The sequence below is a fragment of the Serinus canaria genome, chromosome 11 (assembly GCF_022539315.1).
Source record: "Serinus canaria isolate serCan28SL12 chromosome 11, serCan2020, whole genome shotgun sequence".
Lineage (NCBI taxonomy): Eukaryota > Metazoa > Chordata > Aves > Passeriformes > Fringillidae > Serinus > Serinus canaria.
In genome coordinates this window covers 8,513,321-8,539,558 of record NC_066325.1, presented here as the reverse complement: position 1 = coordinate 8,539,558, position 26,238 = coordinate 8,513,321, and the positions used below count along the sequence as shown (strand labels likewise).

Below are 26,238 nucleotides of genomic sequence, written 5' to 3'. Positions count from 1 at the left end.
CAGCTCTTGCATACAGCCAAGTGTTTCTTTCTGGCAGAGTTTTGCACTATGGGAAAGTAGGACTTCATTATACAGAAACACTAAAAAAATCAGCCTCACATCCCAACATTAGATTGTCAAATAATTTACACGGAAACTAGCTTCAAATATGGATATGTGAAGGCTAAGGGGTCGTACTCCTACTTCAGCCTGCTCAATCAAAGGGGTTCTGGTCTATTTTCCTTTAAAGAGCTGCTGCAGCAGCAGGAAATACCCTTCTTAAAGCACTAATGATCTGCATCCCCTTTGTGCTTCACCATTACCTGTTGGACAGCATTTGGAAAATGTCACATTTAGCACCAAAAAACAGAGGGTGGGCTCAGAGCTGAAAAAGGAAGAGGAAACTCAATGCAGCAAGTTTCAAATGCCAAGAGCTAATTAGACCTGCTACAGAGCAGAGACACTGCCCTAAGAGGTTCACTGCTGAGGTCATTTGGTATCCCAAGGCAATGCCTGAGCAGAGACCCACCAGAATCCCACAGCACCTCACTTCCATGCACCTTGGAAGCAGAAAGATGGCAATTCCTCCAAATGGCTTTTATGCAGAGGACACGCGAGATTTTTCATCTTCCCCTACTTACAGGTGTACTTAAATGATTTTCAGGATCCCATCAGCTTTCAACAATTAGCTTACAGCGAAGTAAAATTCATGTTCTTTTTCTTGCCCAGCTTCATCCATATCCTGCACTGCTACAGGAGGGAGCAAATGGGAACAGGCCACCTCTGAGCTGGCTATTGCCAAGAGAAAGGCCCATTGAACAGCATGGCCAAGATTCCCAACAAAGGCACCACACTTCCCTCTTACAAGTTTTTGGAGTCCACAGATTAATGAAATGATCATGGTGGGCCAGCCACTAAATACACAAGGAATTAAAATCAAAGCTTTCAAAAAATAACTGATCTAAATTTTAGTTATCTGAAATACACATTAATTTGATCTAGCACTATCATGTCCAAGTAACAGCCACTTTCTGGCTCTTTCCTTTCTATTTTCTTTTCAAGCAGGTATTTGACAGAAACTTTGGGCTTGTAAAGACTCAATAAAGCCATTTCAATTTGAATTCATGTGTTACTCAGGACATTAAGTAACTTGCAAAGGATTCTTGGTGTTGATTATTTCTTTCCCTGGGATCATCTCGAACATCCTAACATTCAACTTTGAATATTAGTTCATTAGGCTTCAGAGCAAATTACTACAGGGAAGAGCCTAAATGATCTTTGGCACAGGAAAATCTAAAACATGAAGAAATTGAGCACCATGAGAAAAGCAAATCTGTTTTCAATCTGTAGATGAAATCATGAAAATGTATCTGTCAGAACTGCTAGTAAATAACTTGTGGAAATACAGTCAAGACACACATTTAGGTCACTGCACCCAGAAAACATTTTTGAGGAAAACCTTTGAAACCACTACAGATTAGGAAGAATATAAAGCTCTCAAAATCTGCACTTTTAAGACCAACAGTTTCAAGACACACTACACTTGATTCTTAGAAAATTATTTTGCATTAAGTAAAAGAATTAAGTCCTAGGAATCAGCAGAATAACCACTTTTTGCCCTTTAACAGTAGCTGGAATAATTTATTTTTTGTTACAACCTCTAAATAGGTAAATATATTCCCTTCTTGAGTAATTGCACACTTTATCTTCTATGGCTTTTACTCTTTCTGAAAGAAAGCTGGTGTCAAACATTCTGTTTTAAGCTCTATCATGAGTTTTAGCATCCATCAAGATGTCAAATGGCTGGCTGCATTTATTTACAATACATTTTTCAGGTAAGATTATTTTCTAACCAGCTGCTCACATTATATTTAGGATATACTCATGATGACTCCAGACATAAAATGGAAAATATCTATTTTGAAAGGACATCAAAAAAGCTGTCACCAGCCACTGGACTACAATTATTTTCTAAAGATTTAGTTCTAGGAAAACAAGTTTGGTTTTAGTATTTAAAAAACCTGAGCTGTAAATTCTGACAAAACAGAAATCAAGTTATGTCTCACAAACAGGAAGATTTACTTACATTTCAGCTTCTTTTCTGCCCCAACGGAGAAGACTGTCAATTAAAAAAAACATATATTTTTAACCATAAACACCATTTGATCAATTTTCTTTTCAATTAAAAGAGTCTCAGCAAATCAATTTAATGCCAAACAGGAAGATATACAAACATTTCAGATTATTTATGTATTTCCAATGGTGTGACGTGGACTACCAGAGGGAAAACTACCAGAACCTGCAGTATGTGCACATCTCCCAGGGAAGGACAACAAGAACACACTTCAGTAACATCAGCTGTGCTTCAGGAAGTGCTGAACATGGATTTTAGCAGCAAGTAAATCCAATTAACTCCTGAATAGTTCTACACAACCCCCTCAGCATGACAGCTTTGAGCAGCTGCTGCCCTGCAGCTGAAACATCACCCCACAGCCAATTTCAGAAAACAAGGAAAATGGATGCTTCCGTAAGTTTCCCACGTATTTGAGGATGAAAATTAGACAAAAATCATACATTAAGAAATCTTTACACATTTATTATCTTCCATTTATTCTCAGGCTTACAGACTCTGCTCCAGCTTTCCTGAAAGGAAAACCAGCAGACCAGGGCCATCTGAACAAAATCACCTTCCAAAGTCCATGCACAGGGGCCAGGACTCAGCTGAGGAAGGACCCTGATCCTACAAAAAACGTTACTCGAGTAACTCTTTCCACAGCGCTGCGAAGGGGAAGACAGGGTGTCAAGAATGGTGATAAACTGCAGTAGTTAGATTAAACATTTATTTTTTTCATATATTCACAAAATCTTCACAAAAGTATTGAAACTCAAAAAGGAATTAGACTTGAGTCAAATACAGAGATGAAATGTACAAGACAAATGAGCAGGCAAACTAAAAGGTCTTGAAAGTATTTTACTTCAGATTGAAAAACGAACAGTTCAACTGTTCCGTTTAAATAAAGTTTTGCAAGATATACAGTATTTTATGAATACAATGCTGGTCATTTGAGGCAATGTAAAATACCTCAATTTTTCCTTCATGCTTTTTTTTTTCTTTTTTTTTTCTTTTTTTTTTTTCTTTTAGAAAGATACTGTTTACCAAAAAGAAACTTGAGCAGTCCAGGAAAAGCTTTTTTCCATTAAATTTATGAAAACCATAAATTGAGGCAAACCTAAGATTCCCAATGGAATCAAGATTATCTTCCCGCTACCACCACCTTAAAATTATCACATGCTTATTGGAACACTAATATCTGCACCCTAGGAGTACATTTGCTTTCAACAATGAGGGTGATTCTTTTAAAAACACTTCAGTGTGGTAAATGCGATACAGATCTTTGCAAGTATTAAGTTTTGGAACAGTTTTGCTAATAGCAGCTAACAATACTGGATTAATATAATTTATAAATAATTGTTCCCTAAGCGGTGAACATAAGTCTACACATTCACAATAATCTAAAACAAAATAAATAGTGACTATGCATAATGTGGTACAACTTTCACTAGTTTCTATGAAGAAAAGCTGAACATCTTGATAAAATTATCTGATCAAATTAAAATATGACTCTAAAAATTAAAAAAAATTGTCAAATTAACATCACGTAAGCTTAGTGTTGGAGTAAATGTTATGACTTGCTGTATTTTTGGAATATATATATATATATATATATTTTCCTTTTTGAAGTAAAACACTTTAACACATTGAAAATGTTTATTAATTTAAGTGATAACATTGGTTCTGGTCTCATTTTACTTCAAAAATCATTGCACTCATTAGTGCCCATAAAGGTCAGGTTGGTCTGTAGTATTCTGTAAATGTATATAAAAATTTTCTCCAAGCTACCAGAACTTTTTATAAAAGCATCATCTCAGAACTGCTCCATTTATAACAGCCAGGTACACCAAGTACAGACTCTCCTCTTTACAGAAATATGTGAAAGTAAATGCCACTTAACTCTCTAGCACTGAAGTGTCCCCACTCCTGTTCCAAACTATGCCTGTGAGTGCAATTTTCCATTTCGTTCGCATTCATGGCATCAAAGGTACTGCAACCTAGACTTGGGATGTGACTGAACCACACACGTGTGGAGTTTCAATGAAATGAGAACAAGGTCAATGAAGAAATATTATGAGATATGAAAGGTTTGGGTCTTTAAGGCAATATAAAGTATATTTCGTTATTTGAAATTGTTTTGTATTTAATAATTAAGTGTATATAAAAATGCCTAAGAGGGGAGTGAGAAAAAAATACTTTAATTGTAAAATTTACTTAAAGCTTCAACAGTTATCATCTCCTACAGGAGTTAGCAAAAATATAAAAGACAAAAAAACCCAGACCTGGAGGGGGGAGGAAAGGCACAAACAAGGAGGCATGGGATTAAAGAAGCCCAGGAATGCAAACGTCTGTAACAAACTGAGTTTTCTTGTTTCGTTCTTTTAAACAAAAAAAAAAAAAAAAAAAAAAACAAAAAACCAAAAAAAAAAAAACAATCACCACCATCAATCAAACAAAACAAACAAAAAAAACCCCAAAAAAACACCCAAAACCAAACCCCAAGTGGCCCTTTGTTGTTTCTTTAAAAAAAAGGGTTGAGGAGAGACCACTAAGGGGAGGAAGAGAAGGATGCAACTATAAAACCCCATTGCCTGAAATGATGGCACTCTAGAAAACAAGGTGAAGGTTACTTCTCAGAGATGACAAGCTCAGTGTCTACACAAAGTACATGTACACTTTACACAAATGAAAATCTTCATTTGTCACCATAAACCTTTCTTTCAGAGGAACAGCTTTTACAGATCAAAAGTTCTATGAGATCTTCCAAATGCCAAGAAAAGAAAATCTGAGCAATATAACTAGTAATGTCTCTTTATATGGATGTTAAGATGACAATTCAGATTATTTTCCAAACTAATCCTGAGAAAAATTTATGTTTACAATTTAAACAGTAATGTTATGTAAAAAGTATTAACAAATCCACTATTACAAATGTCAGTTTTCCTATATGGTCATCTATATATACACAATAAAATGGTAAGTATATGCAAAAATAATTAAAAAATCATGCACAAATTACTTTCACCTTTAAAGGCTGGGTTTCCCTCAAAATACAATTTTTTGCCTTTTTTTTTCCTATTTTTTGTGTTTTATTTGTTTGTTACCACCCCCTAGACACACTGAGTACTATCTCTACAGGTCAGCATGAGCTGATGGGAAATACATTTATTTTACATTCAAGCTTTTATATCCTAAATGACCCTGTTGTAGCATATGACTTATCAAATGAGCAGCCTTTTTCCTCATTTTAAAAAAATTAATTTTTTTCCTTTTTTTTTTCCATTTTTTTCGGTTTTTTTCTTTCTTTTTTTGGTTTTTTTTTTTTTTTTTTTGGTTTTTTTTTTTTTTTTTGCAGTGATCAATCTTCATGTTCCGTTCCGTGGCGAGCTGGGAAAAAAAAATGCAGTTGCTAATCTATGTCTGAACAGTCTGAAGCTTCAGAAGAAATCCAAGGAGTCACTATCAAACTATCCTGTAGCATGAGATCATTGCACACAGAAGAACAGTCATAAAGTAGGCAACTATCTACAAAGGTCTGACAGGGCTGCATCCCTCTTGTGTTTCCTCTTTTTGCCGTGGAAAAACTGATGGTGTGATTTGCTGCCTTGGTGCTGTTTGTTTGTGACTGAGGTACCATGGCTTGAGTTTGTTGGACCTTGGAAGCCTTTGTTAGAGGAGCGAAATAACCGTGCAGATCCATGCTGTGGAGGAAAGAGAACATGGTAAATGCCTGCAGAGGGAATAAAGCATGGCAGTCACACAGCCCTGCTTCTGCACAACGAGCATGCTGACTCCTGGGAACACACCTGGAAAACTTGCTATGGCAGAAGGAACCTGGCCATTGCTGAGACAGCAGCACTGCAGTGCCAACCTCCCACCTGGGTGGTTGCAAAAATATGTTCATCTCTAGCCCCAAAAAAGAGCAGAGAGGAGCAGAGCACTTGGAATTTTGGAAAGTATAAAGGTATTTTACAGAAATGTCCATAATCCAAGACAACACAGGAAGATTGCTCAAATCTGATCCAGGACTGATCTTATGCCACATCTTTTGGCATAAGATGGGGTATGTCAGAACATGGACATGCACGTTCCAGCCTGGAATTAGTTCTGCCCAATAATGCAAACACACACGTATAGCATAGCCAAGGCCAGGTGTGTGAATTGTCTTGTTAGAAGACAGACCATCAGCAAACAAGAGGCATGCCTGCAGAATTGTTTTCAAGGAAAGTTTTCCAGAAGGCTCTGGACTATGTTTCAAACATAGAAGATCCAATTTCTGAAAAAGTCTAAGAATTTAAACTGCATATATCCATGGTATATTGCATACAGTGGCATAGAATATTTCCAGAATACTAAAGCATTCCTCAGTTTGGGAAATCTCCTAAATGTATAAGCTCTGAGAGGTGTCATCATAAGGATGTTTGGCTATAGGGGGAAATGAAGGTGAATGTAATGTATCACAAAGAATGTTCACCTCCCTTAGTGGAAGACAGATCACTAAGTATCAACACCTAAAAGAGCAGTCAGTCAGAGTTTTAAACACACATTTTTGCTAACTGCTTTCACTAAATGTAGGCACACCTCATTTCTCATATTTGGCAATCAAAACTGGACTGATGTGCTTTTTGCAAAGGAGGAAATGGGTGCAACATAGCTGAATTCCTCTGGCAAATCTGGTGTACAGGTCAGACCAACTTCATCTGTTTTAAAGTTGGGAAAGCCACGGTTGCAAATTCATCTGTGCAAACTTAACAGAGAACCAGGTGGCTTTAGATAAAATCAGTGCTTGGAAGCTTTTTAATGGGGCAAAAGGGAGGTGAAAAATGCAGTGTTCCCTTTCCAGAACAAGTTACCCTTCCATGGAGGATTTGTGTAATATTCAAATAATCTACACAGTTGCTGTTTTCAAACATTTCACAAACCTGAGATTTGTTCGTGTTGCTGGATGTATTGGCTGTTTGGCTATTTTGTGTTTTCCCACTTGACTGGGAGGATTCCAGTGACACTTCTTGTGACCCCACTCTGTTTGTGGTAGACTGACGACAACTCAACTGTTTAGAGGTTTTGCAAGGTGTTCCATCAGAATCCTTCAGGAAAATGTAAAGGATTAGTGAGCTTTTCTTAAGAGTGACTATTTCTAAAGGTGAATTTTCTTTTAAAAACAAAGTTAACAGTGGACAAAACTGAAAACTTGTTTATTTTACTATATATTAAAATTCTTTCAATCCAGAATTCTTATCGAGTAAAACAGATTTAAAGATGTATTGATGTATGATTCTGGTTTTGAGATTTGCCTTTTATTTTTTAAGTAAAATTCCCAAACAGATCTTTTTCAAAGATCTTTTGGCCCGTTTGTTTTTTAAAGTATGAGGCTTAGGATTACCAGTCTGTTTTACTTTTGAAATACAGTTTTCCCAGAGAAACGAGGGCTGTGGAACTTTGTGTCTACACACTCACTTTCTACATGTATTGTGTCAAAAACACACTCCAACTGGTATGTGTAGAAATTGCATAAGAGTTAACATCTTATGCAAGTTAGGATTCTGGATGAATTAACTGACTAGGATTGTGAGCTCCCAAAATGTATTTTGTGACAATATAAATGAGAAGGGAAAAAAACCAAAGAAATTCTAAAAAGCAAACTGAGAAAACTTCCAGTACTTACTACATCACTAGAGCTGGACAGTGTGGATGATGATGATGATAAAGGACCTGATGAAGAATTTGAAGAATGTTTACTAAGTGTTTCTGAAGTTTTATTTCTAGGTTTTCCCAGTGCTTCATTCTCTTCAGCAAGATTATTGTTGCATTTGTCCAGCTGCTGAGTATCTACTATCAAGGTTACTCCATTACCTAGTAAAAACAAAACAGAAGCATCACCACACATTTAAATGCAACAATATGTTGCCTTGGGGTTTTTTAATGTAGCCCCTAAGATGCAAAATACATGTTACATCCACATGGACAGTAACAGGTGGACATTAACATTAATGCACTGAGCGCTGCCTGTGCTTTGAGATGGAAATTAGGGACAAATTAGGGACAAAAGACCTGGAAGAAGGCAGTAACAAAGTTCAGATGTACTGCTGTAGATTGTTTCATGCCACACTTCAACAGCACTCAAAAGCACAGGTTTAAATTCTCTTCCTATATTCCCAATACTCAGCAACTCCAATTTTTCTTCTGCTGGAGCTGCTAGGATCAGAAGAACTCCAAAGAGGAGTTTGTAGAATTTCCTACACTGAAAATTCAAGATATATAACTCTCATATCTCACTAAGCTCTGCCTTAAAAAAAAATAAAAATAAAATTGGAACTTAGATCTGAACTAAATCAACAAGACAACCACTGTTACTGTCACCATTACTTCCTTAATCCAGGGTTGTTTTTCTTTTTTGATTGCTGCTTTATCTGAAATAAGACACTTAGGAGGTAGAGATGTACATGCCTATGTACATGATGTCCATGTACATAGGCAGCTAAAAGGGAGGTGATAGGAGCTCAGGGCCTGCAGGGTGACAGCTCCAATGGCACAGAGCACATCAGCTGACAAATCACTCACACAAGTCCTAAAAACAAGTAAAAAAAAAACCCAGCCTAGCCAAAAGAACGGGTCCTTGAAACATCTTCTCTGATTAATCACTAACAAGAGAACACTTCTGACAGGAAACATTCTAAAATTAACTGGAGAGTATGAAAATTATTTCTAGTTTAAAAACTTCCAGACAGCAGATACACCTGCACCAAAAGAGGGTGGCAACCGGCTGCTGAAGTCAGAAGATGGGCAGTGGATTAAAGGTGATTCCAAAGGGCATTGTCACCAAGTCCTCTGGCTAGATTTTGTGTATTTCCATTTGTTAAAAACAAGACCATGATTGATATTTCAGGACTTTTCTTTTTAAAAGGCTTATTCCACTTACATAGTGAATTCTGGCTTAAGTATTGCTTCCTTTACACATATGGTATGTTAGACTTGAAAGTTACTATTAAAAATGCAGAATTTAAGGATTCAGATTTAAATTAGCATGCCCAACAATTCTTGTTAAAACCTTGTCCATATTCAAAGGACAAAGGAAGCATGACACTGACAACATGGTAATTTCAATTGGAATTTTTTCCAGTCTCTTTTGGGAAGGCAGCACTCTCTACAGACCTCTCTACTAACCAAATCTATTGTAGCACAATAAAGGTGGGGACATTTTACTCTTGTACAAATCTGACTTTTCTGGATGAAAAGACATGAATACTGAAAAAAAAAGAGAAGAAACTGCTATTAAGATGCACACATAGACTTATGTGAAGCAAAGCAACAACAAAATCTATACAAACAAAATGTGCAGGAAGTTTCCCCCTCAGCCCTGCTGGGTCAGAACTCACCATTACAGGAAGATTCTGTTCTGCTTTGCATTCCCCACTGCTTGGATATCCAGTCTCTGTATGTGGCCACTTCTTGTGTTACTCTAATTATTCTCCCTAATATACTGCAAACCAGGAAAAAAAAAATCCAAAAACAAAACCATCACCACAACTAATTTTTAGACACAGAAAAATGTAAGCAAAGAATGTCTGAGATTTAGACTTGGAGACCTTACCTTTCTGTTTCGTTGTTAGGATAATATTTAGCTATTGGGGAAACAGCATGGCTCAGAACAACATAGGCATAATCAAAAGCCTGCTTCACTTGCATGGCACCATAGGAACTCCTCCCAACATCATTACCTTAAAATAAAAATATAAATAAATGAGTTAGATTGAAAATGTGGTTGTCATCTTTCAGGCAGGAGACAGTAATCTGTTCTAAAAATTGCCCTTAAGTCCCAAATAACTGTAGCCACCTCTTGTAGAAGAGGATTAGCATAAAGCAGAAATATTATACATATATATGTATATATCTATATCTACATATTTCTTTAGCATTAACAGCTTAAAGGACCTACAGGGATTTAGATGTCAAGAAGTCCAGACCAGCAATTCTCTAGGAACAAGTACATATAATGAAGAGAAAAAAATCCTGCAGTGCATCTATTTAATAGTACTGTTATTCCACTTTGGTTTCTGAGGATACCTGGCTGTAATGGATCCTCAATGTACAGCATTGATGGTCTGTAGCCATCCAACATGCTTTTCTGCACTTCATCCTTGGCAACATAAGAGCCACCATCCTTTATTCGGATTCCAGTCTTCAGATAATTGAAGTGACGTCCATATAACTCAAAAAACTCTATTAAAAGAACACCATAGTTGGCATTGGGCATACAGGCATCTTCCCTGGGATGCAGCTATTAAGAAGAGAGAAAAAAATTCATTCTTTTAAGACTTCAAGTTCTTCTCTTTTTCACAGAAAACATGTCTAAATACAGTAATAAAAAATAATAAAATAGGTATGTCTAAATAAAGTATTTTCCCCTGATTAAGCAATTTTGCATCTTTAAAATAAGATGCTATGACAACTTTTATAAAATAATTATCTCTTCAAAAAAAGGCTGTCAATCACTAATCTTTTTGCATTTGAACTTTTAGTCCAATAAGTGAACTTTCAGCACTAATGGCAGGGTTCTTGTGAAAAAGCAGATATTTGCACCTCACAAACCCCAGTCTGCAATACAAATACAGACTTCTCACATGCACAGCTATGTACAGGATCCCCTCTACTGTTAAGTAAGCAGCCTGAGAGGCAGCACTCAGCAAATACCAAGCTCCAGTTCCAGGCTCAGGTTTTAGAGTAATTACAGTCTGGAAAAGTATGGACATACACTTGCAAACACAGTTATACATAACATTTAGTTCAGGAAAATAACAGGGCTGATACAGCCAGAAATCAGCTACTTCTTATTTGTCCAGTATCTCCCACTCCTAGGCACAACAATATAGATTTAGCTAATGCATTTTGTTCTATTAGATTTAAGAGAAAGTTGTATAAGATGTTTGTTTGATATCAGCTTAGAAACCCAGAGAACCAAGATGACACTGCACTTGTGAGAGCACATACAGGGTGTGTGACCTGGAGACAAAGTGTTATAAAGGACAGCTGCAGCTAACACCAACCTTATGGAACTTGGTCCAAGCAAGTTCTACAATATTCAAGGTGTTTTACCATGAATGACCCATGTCATGTCATGTGTATCAGAATCATATATATCAGTGCCTGGCACAGGAACACCAACAGATGTTCCAAACACCTTTTGTACCTAAAGTATCAGCATCAGAAAAGGAACAGAAGACAGACGGGACATATCTGATTTTAAATGAAAAGGGAGTGCAACCCCAAAAAATGATAACTTAAATAATTAAATTTGAGGGTTGATCAAATTCCTTCTTAAGGTGATGTCCTTAGGCACCAACGGCATTGACAGATTCCATTGAACTTACCTGAAGGAAACTGACAGCCATTAAAAAGAGACTATAAGAACCAATTCCACCTGTAAATACTTCATTAAGGTCCCTCTGCAACAGGAACTGTTTCAATACTAAAACTAGAAATGGTAACACAGGATATTTCTGAAAGAGAAAAACAAAGCTGTTACAATACTGTGATGCATGCATACAATGGAGAGCATACTGAAACCATCTGTTTTATTTTATTTTGTCTTTAAGCTAACTATAAACCTAACCTACAATTTTTAGTAACAGTGGAGAAGAGCCAATGCACTGTGATGAACACAGGTATTTTACCTGTTAGACTCTGGTGGCAGATATCAACAACAGAAAAAAGTCATTACATCATAAAATCAGAAGTATTTGGGTTGAATATTTATATATATATATATATATATATATTATATATATATATATATTATATATATATATGTGTGTGTGTGTATGTAATATATATATGTGCACACACACACTTTTCTCATATAAGTGAGAAATATGGCAAAGGAACAACTGTGGATATACTGACATCTGTAACAAAACCTTCTTACTACAATTGAGAGGTAGCTCAAAGTGCACTGAGATTCCTGTCCTGCAAGTACTATGAATGTCCATAGTTAAAGAAAGCCCTTCAAAATTATTACACCCAGATAACATTTTCAAACAAGCAAAATACCTTTAGGTAACCCCTTTAAAGAGTTTATCTGCATGGATTCCCCTAAGAGGTGTGGTGAACATAGGCCTCTGGGACAGCAGTGAGGGCTGGGCTACACCTGCACTCTGTACACCCCTCACAGGAGAGGAGCAAAAGAGGCTTAGTAAGATCACTGCTTTTATCAACACAGAGCCAAAAAGTTCCTTAGTGTCATGGATGAAATGTGGACCATTATGTCCGTGACTTCAAAAAGATTGAAGGGAAAGAAGAATTTTGCCAGGAACTTCTCTGCACAAGCCTTTCAGTGAGTATTAGGAGCCTTATCTAACTGAAGATCCCTAACTGTCTAACTGAAGACTTTGAACTATTAAGAACATCCAGTCACAAGCTGAAGTTGAATATCAGTATATATTAAAATGTAAAGATGGGATTTTTCTTGGAAAACTGCACACCCTTGATAAAGGTGTGTGCCTTGGATTTCCTAAATAACCTGGATGAAGAGAAAGAGGTATTTCCAAGCCTAATGCCAAATGTGACATCTCAGTAAAGTACTGAAGTTATATGGAACAATATAAGACCCAAGAGAATGCCCTGCAAGTGTTATATAGAGAGTGCCTCAAGAACACCAACTAAGTCACTTGGCAAGAAGGCACCAGGTTTTCTCCAAGACAAACAAAGGAGCCTCCACAGCAGCCCGTGCCACCTCCTCTTTAGCTGCCCGTGCTCAAGGCCAGCTGTGGTGTGGCACAGCTACACAGCCTTGGCTCAGCCTGCTGGGAAAACAGCCCTGTGGGAAAGCACTGTGTGGGAAGCCTTGCTGGGAGTGCCTCCACTCTGCTCAAGAGCTGCTTCCCTGCACTGGTCCACACTGCCCTGCACTGGTGCTGATCCTGACCCTGATCCTGACCCTACCCACAGCCTGCACATCCTCACTGGCCACTTCTCTCTCCAGGCACTGGCCACTCTGGGAGCTGACCCCAGCTACTGGCACCAGACCTGCTCTGCTCTTTGGGCTGGGGTACCAGCCTTGTCCCTGCTGCCACACACAGCTCCTGCTGCATGCCCAGGGGGATCCCCAGGGGCACAGATCCCTCTCACCCCCAGACCCAAGGCCAGAGGGTCACAAGTAACCCAGGTAACTTGATTTTCTATGCTTTCCCACACAAAACCACCTTCAGGCTTTCATGAGAAGACTATCTCCCATCTTGAAATTCAGAAGTGCAGAGCTCAATGAACTGCAGTTAAAAGAGCAGAACACTTAAAACAGGCAACAGTGCATTTTTCTTAATCATTGTACACTTAGAACTACTCCACATTTTATTCTTGTATTTTAGTGTCTTCATGCCTGTTAAGGCAATATATCTACAACTTAAGACCACCTCTCAGCATTATCAGACAACAAAAAACAACAAAGTAAAAGTGTATCTCTAGTAAGGATGCAGTGAAGTAAAACAGAAAATAAAATTAAGTCATCAAATACTCAGTGTGTAGTTCCATGAGTGTTACCTAACCTTGATAAAATCTTTGATGAGCTGGGCTGCTTTAACCCCATTCTGTACATTAAAGCTTATATCAACTTTTACTTCAGTGAAGGAATCTGTCAGTTTAATAATAGGTACCTGCAAAAGAAAGATATAATAAGTCAATACAGATTTCCAAGAGACACTTGGTTGCACTTATAACTTACATGCACCAGAAAACCTGAAGTTTTTTATGAATTTATAGAGAGGCAGTGAAATCAGGACTCCTATTTATGAACTTACTTGCCTTGCCAATGTGTTTACAGAAACTTTGCTTTTCTAACTCATAAACACTATTTTCAATTTACTGTCCTGCTGAACAGAACTTAATGCTTCACCTTCCAGGTGATTTATTTTGGATTGGTTTGGGTGAGTTGCTGTTGCAGCAGCTCAGCTCTGGTGGAGACCACAGAGGGAGACAAACACTGGAGAAACACAGAGAAATGGTCCTGGAGACATCAGAAATGACACAACTCATGTCACTGGGGTCATCATTTCCTCACCAAAATGAACTTACAATTAAGAAGTACAAGATATGGAGAGTATTCTGATGTGTCTCCACCTGAGTGACCACAAATTACCTTTCTCTACTAATAACTAACAGCTCTGACTCAGATATCCCAATACTCTTACAATTAGCAAAAGGTAGGAAATTATAATGGAATTAATCTATTTTTTGCAAGCCATACCACTACCTATTTAGACAAGGCTGTACTTAGTACTTCTATCTGAAAACTGATTATACCTGCTTACTTGCAAGAAAAAAAATTACTTACTTATGTAAAAACTCAGTCCCGAAATGCACTGGTTAAAAAACAGCAATGCACAACACTGACTAGTCCAATCTCTCTTAAAAGCAACAAGTTGTGCATATGAAATATCAGACAATTTCCACAATAGAAAAAATGCTTCTGTTTTTGCAGTATCAATTATTTTGTCAGTAATAAAAATCATACTAAATAAAAAAGTTCTTTATTTCAAATGTAATATTCTATTTCAAATGTAATATACAAAATAAGTTTCTGCTTATAAAAAATCATTCTTTTAACCAACATCTTTCTTTGATGAGAAATTTAGCTTAAAACAAGGGAATACCCCTTCCCCCAAACTTACAGTTGCTTTATCTAAAACCTTCACTGAGTTTTCATCTGCTACATTGTGCTTTCTAAGAGCTTCTTCCAGGGTCCAAAGAGGTAATGTCTCCCATTTTCCAAACACAACTAAATCAATATCACTGAAATGGAAAAAAAAAATATTCAAATTAAAAGAATGATACACTTAAAATACAAACAACTGACATTTATACATAACTTGAATAAAGCTGACAGAACATAGCTGAACCAAATAATTCTGATTTTTCTGAGGAAACTCTTACACTTGGGGAAATACAGACCATTTCAGGTTACCCAGAGGAGGGGACAGATAAACATAAATCAATTAGGCTGCAAAGCTTAAGCTTAAAATTAGTCTCCTCAGGCCACACTGTGAACAGAGAGGGATCAACTTCTCTGGAGTGATTCAGAACAAGAAATGAACTTGTGAATCACCACCTTTGGGCTGTATTCATCAGGAATGTTGATTTAACAGCCTGACACCAAAAGGAAAAGTCCTGTTTCCCATCCTCTACCCCCACCATGCATGACATGACCCGGTCTCCTCCTTTGCTCCAGGTCCAGTGTTTGCCTAATCCACAGCAAAGCAGTTCAACCTATTAATGGGTCTGGCAGAAACCTTCTTCACTCCTCCCTTTAAAAGACCCACAGAACATTCTGGGGTCATTTCCTGCCTCTTTGCATCTCTAAGTTGCTTTTCTGGATGATCAGAGCACCAGAAGGCACAGGGTAAGCTGCTGGCCTGTAGTACCAAGAACAGGGAGCAAGGTAAGGGAGAAGAAAACATGGCAACTTGGACTTCTGGAAGAAACAAGCTATTTAATATGATCAAGCCACTAATTAACTTCACTCATTAACTCAGCTCCTTGAAGGGTGTCTCCATCTTACTACACTTCCTCCCTATGCACACACAAAATCACTTCATTACACAGGAAGCTGACACCCTAATCCAATCCCTGAACTCAAATTCAGAAGGTGGCTGGTGTCACATCTGAGCCAGTGAGGGCTACTGTGAGATCCTGAGCTCCTCCCTCTTGGCTCCCCAAGTCCTTTGATTCCCCTGCTTGGTCAGGACCACAAGGAGGTGAGCATGTAACCCTATAGTTATGCTAGCAGGGTGCTTCAGTGATATGGGAAACTGTGTAACAGAAAACACAAGGAAGTTTAGAAATACTTCCCCCTGCAACAGATTCTATAGGTGTGCTGATTGACAAACACCACTGCTTTAACAATCCCAAAGAAACTGCATCTGCATTAGATGAGCTGTCTCCTGAAGCAGCAGCTCAGCCACAGACTACTGGGCTGACAAAGACAGGCAGCACCCAGCCTCTCTCAGAAAGGTGTTCAAAACTGGCTTGGAGAGCAGGAAATGCTGCTGGACATGTCTCTTCTAAACTAAATGAGTGCTAAACCCACTGCTGACAGTTAGAAACAGGAGACATTTTCCTGATGCACACCAAGAGAGAAAAAGCAGCTCTGTTGCCACCTTGAGCACAGACACTGCCTGCAAAGGGACACAGAGATCCAGCAGCAAAGCCACTGTGTGCCCAAACCTTCACCAGCAGCTTCAGCTAATGGATGCAGAGCAAATCCCAACAGAGACACACAGCATTAAAAACACACCTCAGGCCTTTCTGAACCCCAGAGCCTGAGATCTAAACAAACTCAGAGGTAGGGAAAACCTAGGGCAAAGGGAAGCTTTGATAGAAGGCAACAGTGAATTAATGAGCAACACAGAAATGATGACTATTTTGAAAGTTTGGCAAGCACTGCCACAGGAAGGTTTTTTGTGGGTTTATGTACTGCATTTGAAGTATCTGCATTTGTTCTCCCCCAAAACCTCACCTGAAACAAATACTCAAGAAAGGCAGTATAAGACAACAGAAAAACATTTTTGTTATATCTGTTTCAAAACAATCAAACAAATATAGTAAAGTATCCATCAAGTGGTCAGGAATATATCTCTAGCATTACCAGCATTAAATCATATTTAATTAAGCCTATTTTAAATAAATTTTAATAAGGCCAGGAATGAGGCCAAATGTGAAAACAATGAGTATTTGTACACCTCACTTCTGGCTTTACAAACAAAAAGTGAGAAATTAGACTTCCTTACAACTCCTGAAACTAAACCATCTGTCAGGTTCTTTCTTTTACAAACAGAGATGGAACAATGATGAGGATACCCCTCACCTGCAGTCAGTACTAGATGTCCTCCTGTTCCCAAAGTATGGAACTCAGTTCAAAAGTTATCCTCAGATTTATGCTATTTAAATGTGTTTATCCCCTACAGCCATTTAAGCCTTTTACTCCATTTCTATTTAGTTGCCATAAATACAATTTCTACACAGAAGATACCAGTGTCACTGATTAAAGACTCTTTATGAAAACTAGCAATACATTTGGAAAAGGTAGATGTTGACTATTGTACAGATTTCACAAAAGAAGACTGAAGGAAAAAAACCCTGTTGTAACATTTTCTCTTCAGCACTAACATTAACAACATTATGCTAAAGGTTTCAATTTAGTCACCTGTGGAGATAAAATTTAGCTTTTCTTTTAGGGCCAACATCTTTTTCTATTAATGAAGCCAAATTCCAACATAAGCCTTTTCTGACCACATGGTAATTCAGAACCTTCTACTGACACATGCAAGATCTATACAGACGCCTGTTACAGTCAATAGTCTTATTGCATTTCTGTACACTTTGCAGAGAACTAATAGCTTAACACTTGCTTAGCATAACAAGTATTGACACAAGTAACACAGATCCTGGGAGAGCAGATAAATAACCCCAGGGTTACAGGTCAAACAAGTTACTTTTCTTTTGTGTGGAATTTACACTGAAAAATTACTAACCTTGTAGGTAAATATAAACCCGTTTTAAAACTTCCAAATATCTGCACCTGAAACACAAGAAAAGGATATATAAGAAAACATATAGGATGAATTAAGAAAACTTTCAGGCTTCAGAAGACAAAGTTTATTAAGCTGCTTGTAAAGGCTGGCTATTGCTACCCTCCATTGGTAGATTTTGGTATTGCTAACAGGCACTGAACACTTCTGTTAAAGCATACACATCTTCAATGTACTACAAACAGCTGATCCTCATTCTTTTTACTCATAAAACATTAATAACTTTGGCTTTTCTAATAAACAACTGCTTTGCAATGTAAAAATTGTTCCCATGACCAAATTTGTCAAATACCCAGAACCCAAGATTTTGAAATACTTAACGATGACAGAATATTTAAGAAAAACAGTATCAGTTTAATTTGATTTTTGTTTTCGCATCTCAAAGTATATCTCTCAGTATTAAAGCATTTCGAAGTTTAACATATTTCCATTACTTTGCATACTTCAAAAAAAAACAATTCTATCATGACCCATTTTTTTTTCTGCATTACAAAGCAAGTAGCACAACTCTGTCTATTTCTGCTTAAACAACAAACGGAAGTTTCAGAGAGCTTCACATCCCACAGAATTACTTTATTATGCTGGATTTTTACTAGCACTGGAGGTGTAAACCATCAGGTTTCCCCTGTAAGCTGTCCAAAACCACATTCTCATTACTTAGCCAAGCCTTGCAGAGAGGTCGAACTCAACTGCTGAGTCTCAAAGTGAGGTTGGGGAGACTTCAAAGTAAAAAATAACTACACATTCGGGCTAATTTTCAGCCATTCTTCTGATGTGTTTCCTGCAGCCACCTTATACAGACTTGAGTATTCTGCTTTAATGAGTCTCATACATCAGCTTGATTGCCACCTATTTTTATGTCAAGTGACCCACTTTTTACGTTTTTCCCCTTCAGGATAAGAAAAATGGGGAGACAAGAAAAGACGATGTTTTGCAAGTGCCTTCATACTTTAGTAGACTAAGAAGCAGTTGGAGTGCTTCTTCTGGATTATTTTTTATCACTTCACTTCTCTTGGCCCCTCACCCCATGCCCAATATAAAGTACATACACAGTTTAATATTGAAAGTTCATAGCTTCTCAAACTGGCAAAGCCTGTGAGAGGTGCCACAGCACAACCATCAGTATTGTACAAAAGCATAAAGACATCACAAAGCTAAGAATGTAATAATAATAATAATAAACACTATGTTTATCCAGGGTAGTAATAAAAGTATCCTCTAAAACTGGGTTCAGTCAAACCAGGATTCATTTGGGCACCAAAACCACCAGAAAAGTGCTTTTGCAAAATGAAACAGCCACTGATGGGTTCAGAAAAAACTAAATGTGCTTTCACAATATCAAACAAAATCGTGTGTTCAGCTGAACAGCAAAGAGAGCCTTTACTGAATAAACAACCCTGAAAGTATTCATAAACTTACTGATACAACATATATGACCTTTACCAAAAGGAATGAGACAACATCTGCTCTTGTACAATAATTTGGAGTATGAGAAACACTGAACTATTAAAAAAGAAACCCACACCCACACTTCAACCACTCTCTCACAAAAACTGGAAAGATAAAAGAGGAAGAGTGGAGAAATCAGAACACAAATTTTAAAGGACTTTGATTTATTATCAATTTGGAATTTAAATTGTTGAAGCTCTGTAGCCATGGATGTATTGAAAGCATCCCAAATCAGAACACTATTATGGCTTAAGATGTGAGCATTAGCTTTTGTGTTGTGCCAATGCTGCTGATCATGTTTTTATTGCCTGTGGACAGAGATCTGTATTTGCACTCATAGGATAACTTCAGTCCTCACAGTACTGTAATGACTCCTACTCCTCTATGTGATTGTTACTGTTTATCCCACACTTCTGTGAACTTGTTCATATTAAATTCCACAGTTCCTGAAGGAGCTTTAATTACAGTATGTGTCCAAATATATGCTCACTAAGCACAAAGGAACTTGGAAACCCACAAAAGCATGTTAAATTTCTGGTACCAAAATCCCTCTGTCAAAACAACAACAAAAAAAAATCCACGGCCAATTTAATTTCCCTTTCTTCTACATCTTTCAGTAGAATTTTCTGAAGTTTGTCGAAGTAAATAGAGTTCATCTTTCTACCTTCATTCCCAATCACAGTATTTTCATAATTCAAGTGTGTGAAATATGTAACATTCCCTCTTTTCAGATCTATGGGGTCACATGGACACGAAGCTGAGGATATCATTACAAATGTATCCTAAATTCAACTGCATAAGTACTTATTTGTTTAGTAGCCAAATTTTCCTACTGAACTTGTCAAAAATATTTGTCTTAAAAAGTTTTCATTTAAATGTTTTGGGTTGTTTGGTTTCAGCGTAATTAAAGTGTTTCTTATGGTCAGAGCCCTGCTGATGCCAAGAACAGTTCTCACTTACTAGGAATGTTTCCTTCTAAGCACATTCCCTTGAGTAAGAGAGCAAATGACACAATTGCTAACTTCTATAAATAAAATAACAGTTTAGGATACCTAGTTTTACCCCCCCCTCCATCTGCTTTTTCAGCCTTTTCCTAAGTGGAACAGGGGAGGGGAAAAAAAAAGGATGTGCTCAGGCACATTCCATGTGTACATTCCCTGTACATTTAAACTCATGAAGCCATATTTTTCTTTTCTTAGTATTGGATTTTTATGTATTTATATATTTTTTATGTCTTACCTATGTGTTTAGTGAGAAACTACAAGCTAAATGTGTATGTTTAACTTCCAAGTTTATTTAAGCTGGTTTGGCCATATCAACTACTCAAAAGGAACAGCTTAAACATTAACTCATCACTTTACACTACAGCTAGAGCTGAGGACATTGGACCAGATAACACTCCACCTTCCCAGAGCATGCACCCAAAACTTGAATCTTAGAAGTAGCTAAACCAACACAGATTGTCAAAAGGTTAGTGATTAACTCCAAGGACTGAAAAATTACAAGAGACTGTCCAAGTCGAACACAGTTGAGTTCAACAGTTCAGTTCCCAAGCTGATCTGGCAAAACAAATTTTAGAAAAATAACACCACAGTAATGCTGTTGTCACCATTCAGTTCCCTTTTAGCCTCCAGAAAACGGAAGGACATACAAAAGGAGAATTCTTCCTCAACGTAACAACTGCAGACAAAATGCAGTTGGGCTTTGAAGAACAGTTACTGATTTGAGAAAAAGGAACTGGCACACTCTTGCTCTCTAACATTTTCAAGCACAGTGGAGAAAGACAGTCCTGGCAGATTTAACTGGCACTAATTGAAAAGTGAACTTTGGTTTTTCAACTACACAGTGTGTGCTTCCTCTCAGTCACATTATGGCTAAGCCCAGTGGTCAGCTGTCACTTGTGGTAGGACTTGTAATGTGCTTCCCCTCCTTAAATACCTGGTGGCTACAAACAACTTTCAGCAGCTTAAAGAAAGACTCTTTTCTCAAGGATGCAAACTTACACACTCACACACACACATATATGTTATATATGTGCACAAAAGGTTACTTTTAATACAAAAGACTTTTACAGATCAAGCCTGTACACAGGCTTGAGTATCTGTATATCTTCCAGAGATACTCTGTGCCTGTACCAGGCACAGAGTATCTCTGGAAGCACTGTGTTCTTGTGCCCCATTCAAAGTGCTAGTGGTAACAAAGAGAGATCAATCCCCTGGTAATAAATCCATTCACCCCACTAGACTAGTCAAGTTTGCAGCACACAAACTTGCCTAGGAAATTTCAACATCTCTAGGCTGAAGCCATCAGTGGTTTTGGTGAAATCCTCTCCTCTAAGGCACTGGCAATGTGGCACCCACACTGCTCCCTACACTAATGCCTGTCCACTACTCCTGCTCTTGATTAGGGTCCAACTGACTGTTTCAGTGGGTTAGAGGAGAGCTGTGCAACACCTGTGGCACATGCTGCTCTCTTACACAGTTCCCATGGAAAGGTTACTGCGTTTGCTCAAAGAGAAAATTGCCAGATACATGGAGTAATGACTCAAACACCTCCCTCCAGCTGTGCAAAGGCAGCAGTCACTGAGTGGAGTGCTCCTTCCATATGATGCTCTCTGATACACTGTCCATAACAATAACCACTTGGAAAATGTGAGTATATTTTACACACAAACCCACATATCACATACATAGAGCTTATACAGAATTCACATTCTGTCATATTCTGCTGATTTCTAAAAAGGCATTCCAAAAAACAGGATAAGAAGATTTGAAATGAACAGTGGATTTAAGTCACTCGTGTCAAAACACTGTCTTTTACTGTGGCAGGATCAAAGAGCATTCCTTATACTAGAGATTCTGCTGTCTGAATCTGGTTTGTTATTCTGGCTAACAAGCCCTTATTTTCAGCTACTGTTATCTACAAATAGATGACTACAGCTAGAAATTTACAGTCTGGAAATGAACACAATATTAGTAGAAGAATATAATTAAACTAGATTCAATTATGCCAGAAACCCAACTGTGTCCCCATAAAACCATTTTGACTTATAAATGCAACTTCTCTGTCTTCTTTTTAATCTAACCTTTATCAAAAAACCCCACAGCTCTGCATAGGAGAAATTTGTTTTGAATGAGTATATACTAGCAAAAACCCATCTTCAGTGGAAAGAGGCATTACACAGCTCAGCACACAGATCTACAGATTTGTTTCTTCCTAAACACAGACTCCTGAGTTTTTTAGATTTGTAAAATATATCAATTTAGTTTAACTGAACATTAAAAATACCATGGTCTATGCAATGTGATATTGTTGGTACACCACCTTAACAGATTTATTCAAGATCACAAGTCTTTGTTTAACATGGAAAAATAAACAGCATTTGCAATATTCAACATTCATAAAGTAAACAGGTACAAAATGTTGCTTTTACATATTAACAAATAAAACAGTGTCCTACTCACATCTGCATTCGGCCAGAGCTCTTTGATAACATTTTCTATTCTGGACACCACTTCCATCCGCATTCTCTCTTCTTCAGGTCTGGGAGACATATACTTATAAAAGTCAATGATTTCTTCATGAAGACTAAGAAAGAAATAAAAAGAGAAAGAACAAAGAATCAGAAAAAACCCCACATGCAAATAAAATATCAACTATTCTAGCAAAAAATATTTTAAGCTCCTAGTTCTCAGTTTCATTTAAAGGGGCAATTTTAGAGCACCATGCAATTAAAAAAAATCCACATTCACAACACTTTGTAGCATTTAGTTTCAATTAGCTTCTTATGCCAACAGGTCAATATTGCACTTGATTTGCTAAAAGCATGGAAGCAAATCTAAATCCAAGGGCCTTCAATTCACATTGAAAGTCACACTCTATTTTAATGCCAGCATAACACAGAAATGGTTCAGTCTTCAACTATGAACGCAGCTGTAGCTCTGAGTACACACTTCACAAAAACACTTCCTAGTCAGCCCCTTGGCACCAGGCAGGGAGTTTCAGGCAGCAGTCTGTATTCAGCACCACGCTTGCAAAAGTTGACAGTAATTGTGCCAGTACTAGAGCTAGAAAAACTGCTTCTTTTACTGCTTATAGAAGTCACATAAACTAAAAATGTACTCTCCCCCCATAACCCCAGAAAATACGCAGCACGCATGCAGCAGCAATTGCTCAGAGGATAAGTGACTGACAGTTAACCCATATATAATTTACCATATTACATGTGTTTTTCATTGTCAGTGAGTTATGTTTAGCTTGCCTGCAATGAGAGCTGAAATAAAAATGTCTTCATACAGTGCTACAAATGTCTGAGCTTCTGTAGTACCAGAAACACATCATCAACTTGACTAATAATATAATCCCAGCCACAGAGTAACTAAATTGATTTCATTTGTTTCCTGCAATGACCATTATAGTAATAGCTAGTTATCTTTTAAGAATGTATTGTTTCTAGTTACCAAGTACAACTGCATCTTTCATTAAAGCTCTGAGGGACCACCAGAAGAGAGCAATTTATTAACACCAAGCCCTTAGCTGAGATGGGGAATCTAATACTTCCCTACTGCACACACACTTAAATAAATCAAATGTTAATAACTGGAAGCTGTATACAGGTGTCAACAAAACTGATTAAAATATCCAACAGTTGTGTTTAGCAGAGTCAGAGCAGGCAAAGAGCTCACACCACCTGTGTTAAGATCTTCCAATACTGCAGTGTTATGAACTTCAAGCTTCCCTCCCTCCACCCCAAGTTAGGGGAACGGTCACAATAGCCTGGCAGCTTGGGGTGACCATTGCCATTACTCTCTATACAGACAAGGCTAAGAGAAAAACTCCTCTGACAAAGGACATCTCTTACCTCCTCCCACAGCCGCTTTCTTGCTTCTCCTTGGAAGCTTACACCCTGGAGTTAATGTGCACATTCCAAACCACCTCTTACACCAGACTGACTACTCTGCCTTCAGCTTCTCAGCCAGTTCTACTTTTCACTGCTATTCCATGTGTTGGCATTTACACTTTCTCACCGTTATCTTCCCAGTGCAAGCACGGGATTCAGGTAGGTGATAAAGGACAAGTTGAGCACTTCAATGACCAAGTTCATTCTGTCCTCACTGCAGATCACGTGTACTGCATTGTAATTTGTTTCCACATGCTTGACTATTAATCTTGCTTTCAAAACCAGAAGTAGCAAGGAAAATGGGCAAACCCCGACCCCTTAATTAAACCCCTGAAAATAGAAATTATGTTTCAACTGTAATTGTTAAACCAGTTTACAGGCAGACCTGGCAGTCAGGTCTGTCTTTAGGGGCTACACAGCGGGGAACTGATCAAGAAACACCAACCCCATTTCTGCCTCTGCTCCTCTGGACAGCTGGAGCAGACTGGTTACACCCACAAGGCACATGAACCACTGCTCTGGGGCAGCGTTTTCAGCAAGGACTGAATCCCCACACGCACGGCGAGCCACGAGGAGCAACACCACGCTCTCTGAGGGCACTGAATGGCCGGAGACACTGGGATGATACCAAGGGAGTATCCCTGGGGAGAAATTCATGCATGGCACAGCACAAATCCATAGTGCCCATCATTAGCGGGCCCAGCTGCTCCTGGGCTCGTGCTTTATGGAAGTTAATTGTTGCCCTGTCCCATCAGGGAACTTTGAAAGAACAAAGCAATCAGAAAAGAGGTCCCCAAAGTGCACAGAGAGCCAAGCCATACACACACTGCAGTTCTCAGGGCACTGCTCTTTATTAACTCCCCTGACACTCTGAATCCAGATAATTATATCAATTGCTGCCTTCTTTAGAAGCACATAAAATAACCATGTGTTGTCAGAACCAGATGTATTTCTTTCTCTAAACATAAATAACAGATGCCTTCATTTCTTTGAACGGGATCCTTCTTATTCTTAGGTAGTCATGAAAATTTTTGTGGCAAAACAAAAAATTAAGCTACCTGCAAACACACAAACCTACATTACACATGCACTGAATGTTAGTAAACACTACACATGTAGAAAAGAATGAAATCTGAACTTTTTCAATGACAGAAGAAAGGCTTAAAGACTACTAGAGAGTTCTCATCAGCACTCCAGTTGGAAATAGTACAGACATATCTGTGTTTCATCTGCTGCAAGACTCCTGCTGCCAGGACCTCCTGTGCTGCACAGAGCCATGGTGTGCAGAAGGCAGGCAGAAGCTACAGGGGCTCAAGACTACACCTGGATCCATATTTCCCTGCCCAATAACAGGCTGCTGCCAAGAAATAAGGGAATGATTAATTAAAGCCAAGACAAACAGAAGTAGGCTCACATGGATTTCAGAGTAGAACAACATGACTTAGAGGCGTGACTCCAATTAATGTGGAGTTAACTCATGCTGTATTGAAAATTAAAACTCAAGGTTATTCACTGTCTTAATCAACATCTATTAGAGTTGCTGTTTTTCAAAACAATTTGTTAGGATTAATAGAGTCTGTTTACAAAAGTCTCTAGTGAAATTTTCTATATTTAGCCAAAATGAAGATCAAAGAGACTGAGATGTTCTTTTTGGCATCATAACAGTACTTTATTATTTAATACCATTACATTCATCAGTAATTTCAGATAAAAGTCCTTAAAAGGAGACTTGTTTATAGAAGGAAATTACACTGTAATAAACCTGATTTCACTATTGAAAGATATTTCATTTGGCTTTATAGTCATACTGAAGCACACCCAAAACATACTCAGGATGCATGGAGAGAATTCTCTGCCATGCACAAGAGCATTAGTTTGCCATTTTTGTTACAGCAAATAGGAGTAAATAAGTGGATCTTTGTCCTGTACTTCAGGAAATCTTAACACATGGGGAAAAGTAAAATAAAAAGCTCTCTTACACTTTCTCTAAACATGTTTTAAAACAAAGTTTTACCTGCATCACACCTGTTTTCAAGTCTGGTAAGCTGATTCCATCAGAATTTCACAGCGAGAACAGAATTATAAAGCTGCTCAATTTAGTTTCATGTCCCACTAAGAGGGACAGTGATGCATCATTAAAAATAAACTATGGCTGCAAAATCACAAGAATGACTACCCATGGTAACATCACTGAACAGCCCCACCAGCAACACAAGACTGTG

The 26,238-nt window shown here is 37.9% G+C and overlaps 1 protein-coding gene across 1 annotated transcript in view; it reads right to left on the bottom strand.

Moving 5' to 3' along the window:
• Positions 1-2,805: 2,805 nt before the first annotated feature.
• Positions 2,806-26,238, bottom strand: part of TENT4B (terminal nucleotidyltransferase 4B) — a 41,029-nt gene continuing 17,596 nt past the window's right edge. Inside the window, exons 2-12 of the mRNA XM_030227754.2 lie at positions 22,581-22,704; positions 17,611-17,657; positions 14,752-14,872; positions 13,630-13,737; positions 11,461-11,589; positions 10,157-10,370; positions 9,684-9,810; positions 9,469-9,572; positions 7,758-7,945; positions 7,015-7,179; positions 2,806-5,793 (exon numbers count right to left, since the gene is read on the bottom strand). Of these exons, the coding sequence (XP_030083614.1) occupies positions 5,614-5,793; positions 7,015-7,179; positions 7,758-7,945; positions 9,469-9,572; positions 9,684-9,810; positions 10,157-10,370; positions 11,461-11,589; positions 13,630-13,737; positions 14,752-14,872; positions 17,611-17,657; positions 22,581-22,704 (1,507 nt within the window). The 3' untranslated portion in view covers positions 2,806-5,613. The remainder of the gene's footprint in view (positions 5,794-7,014; positions 7,180-7,757; positions 7,946-9,468; positions 9,573-9,683; positions 9,811-10,156; positions 10,371-11,460; positions 11,590-13,629; positions 13,738-14,751; positions 14,873-17,610; positions 17,658-22,580; positions 22,705-26,238) is intronic.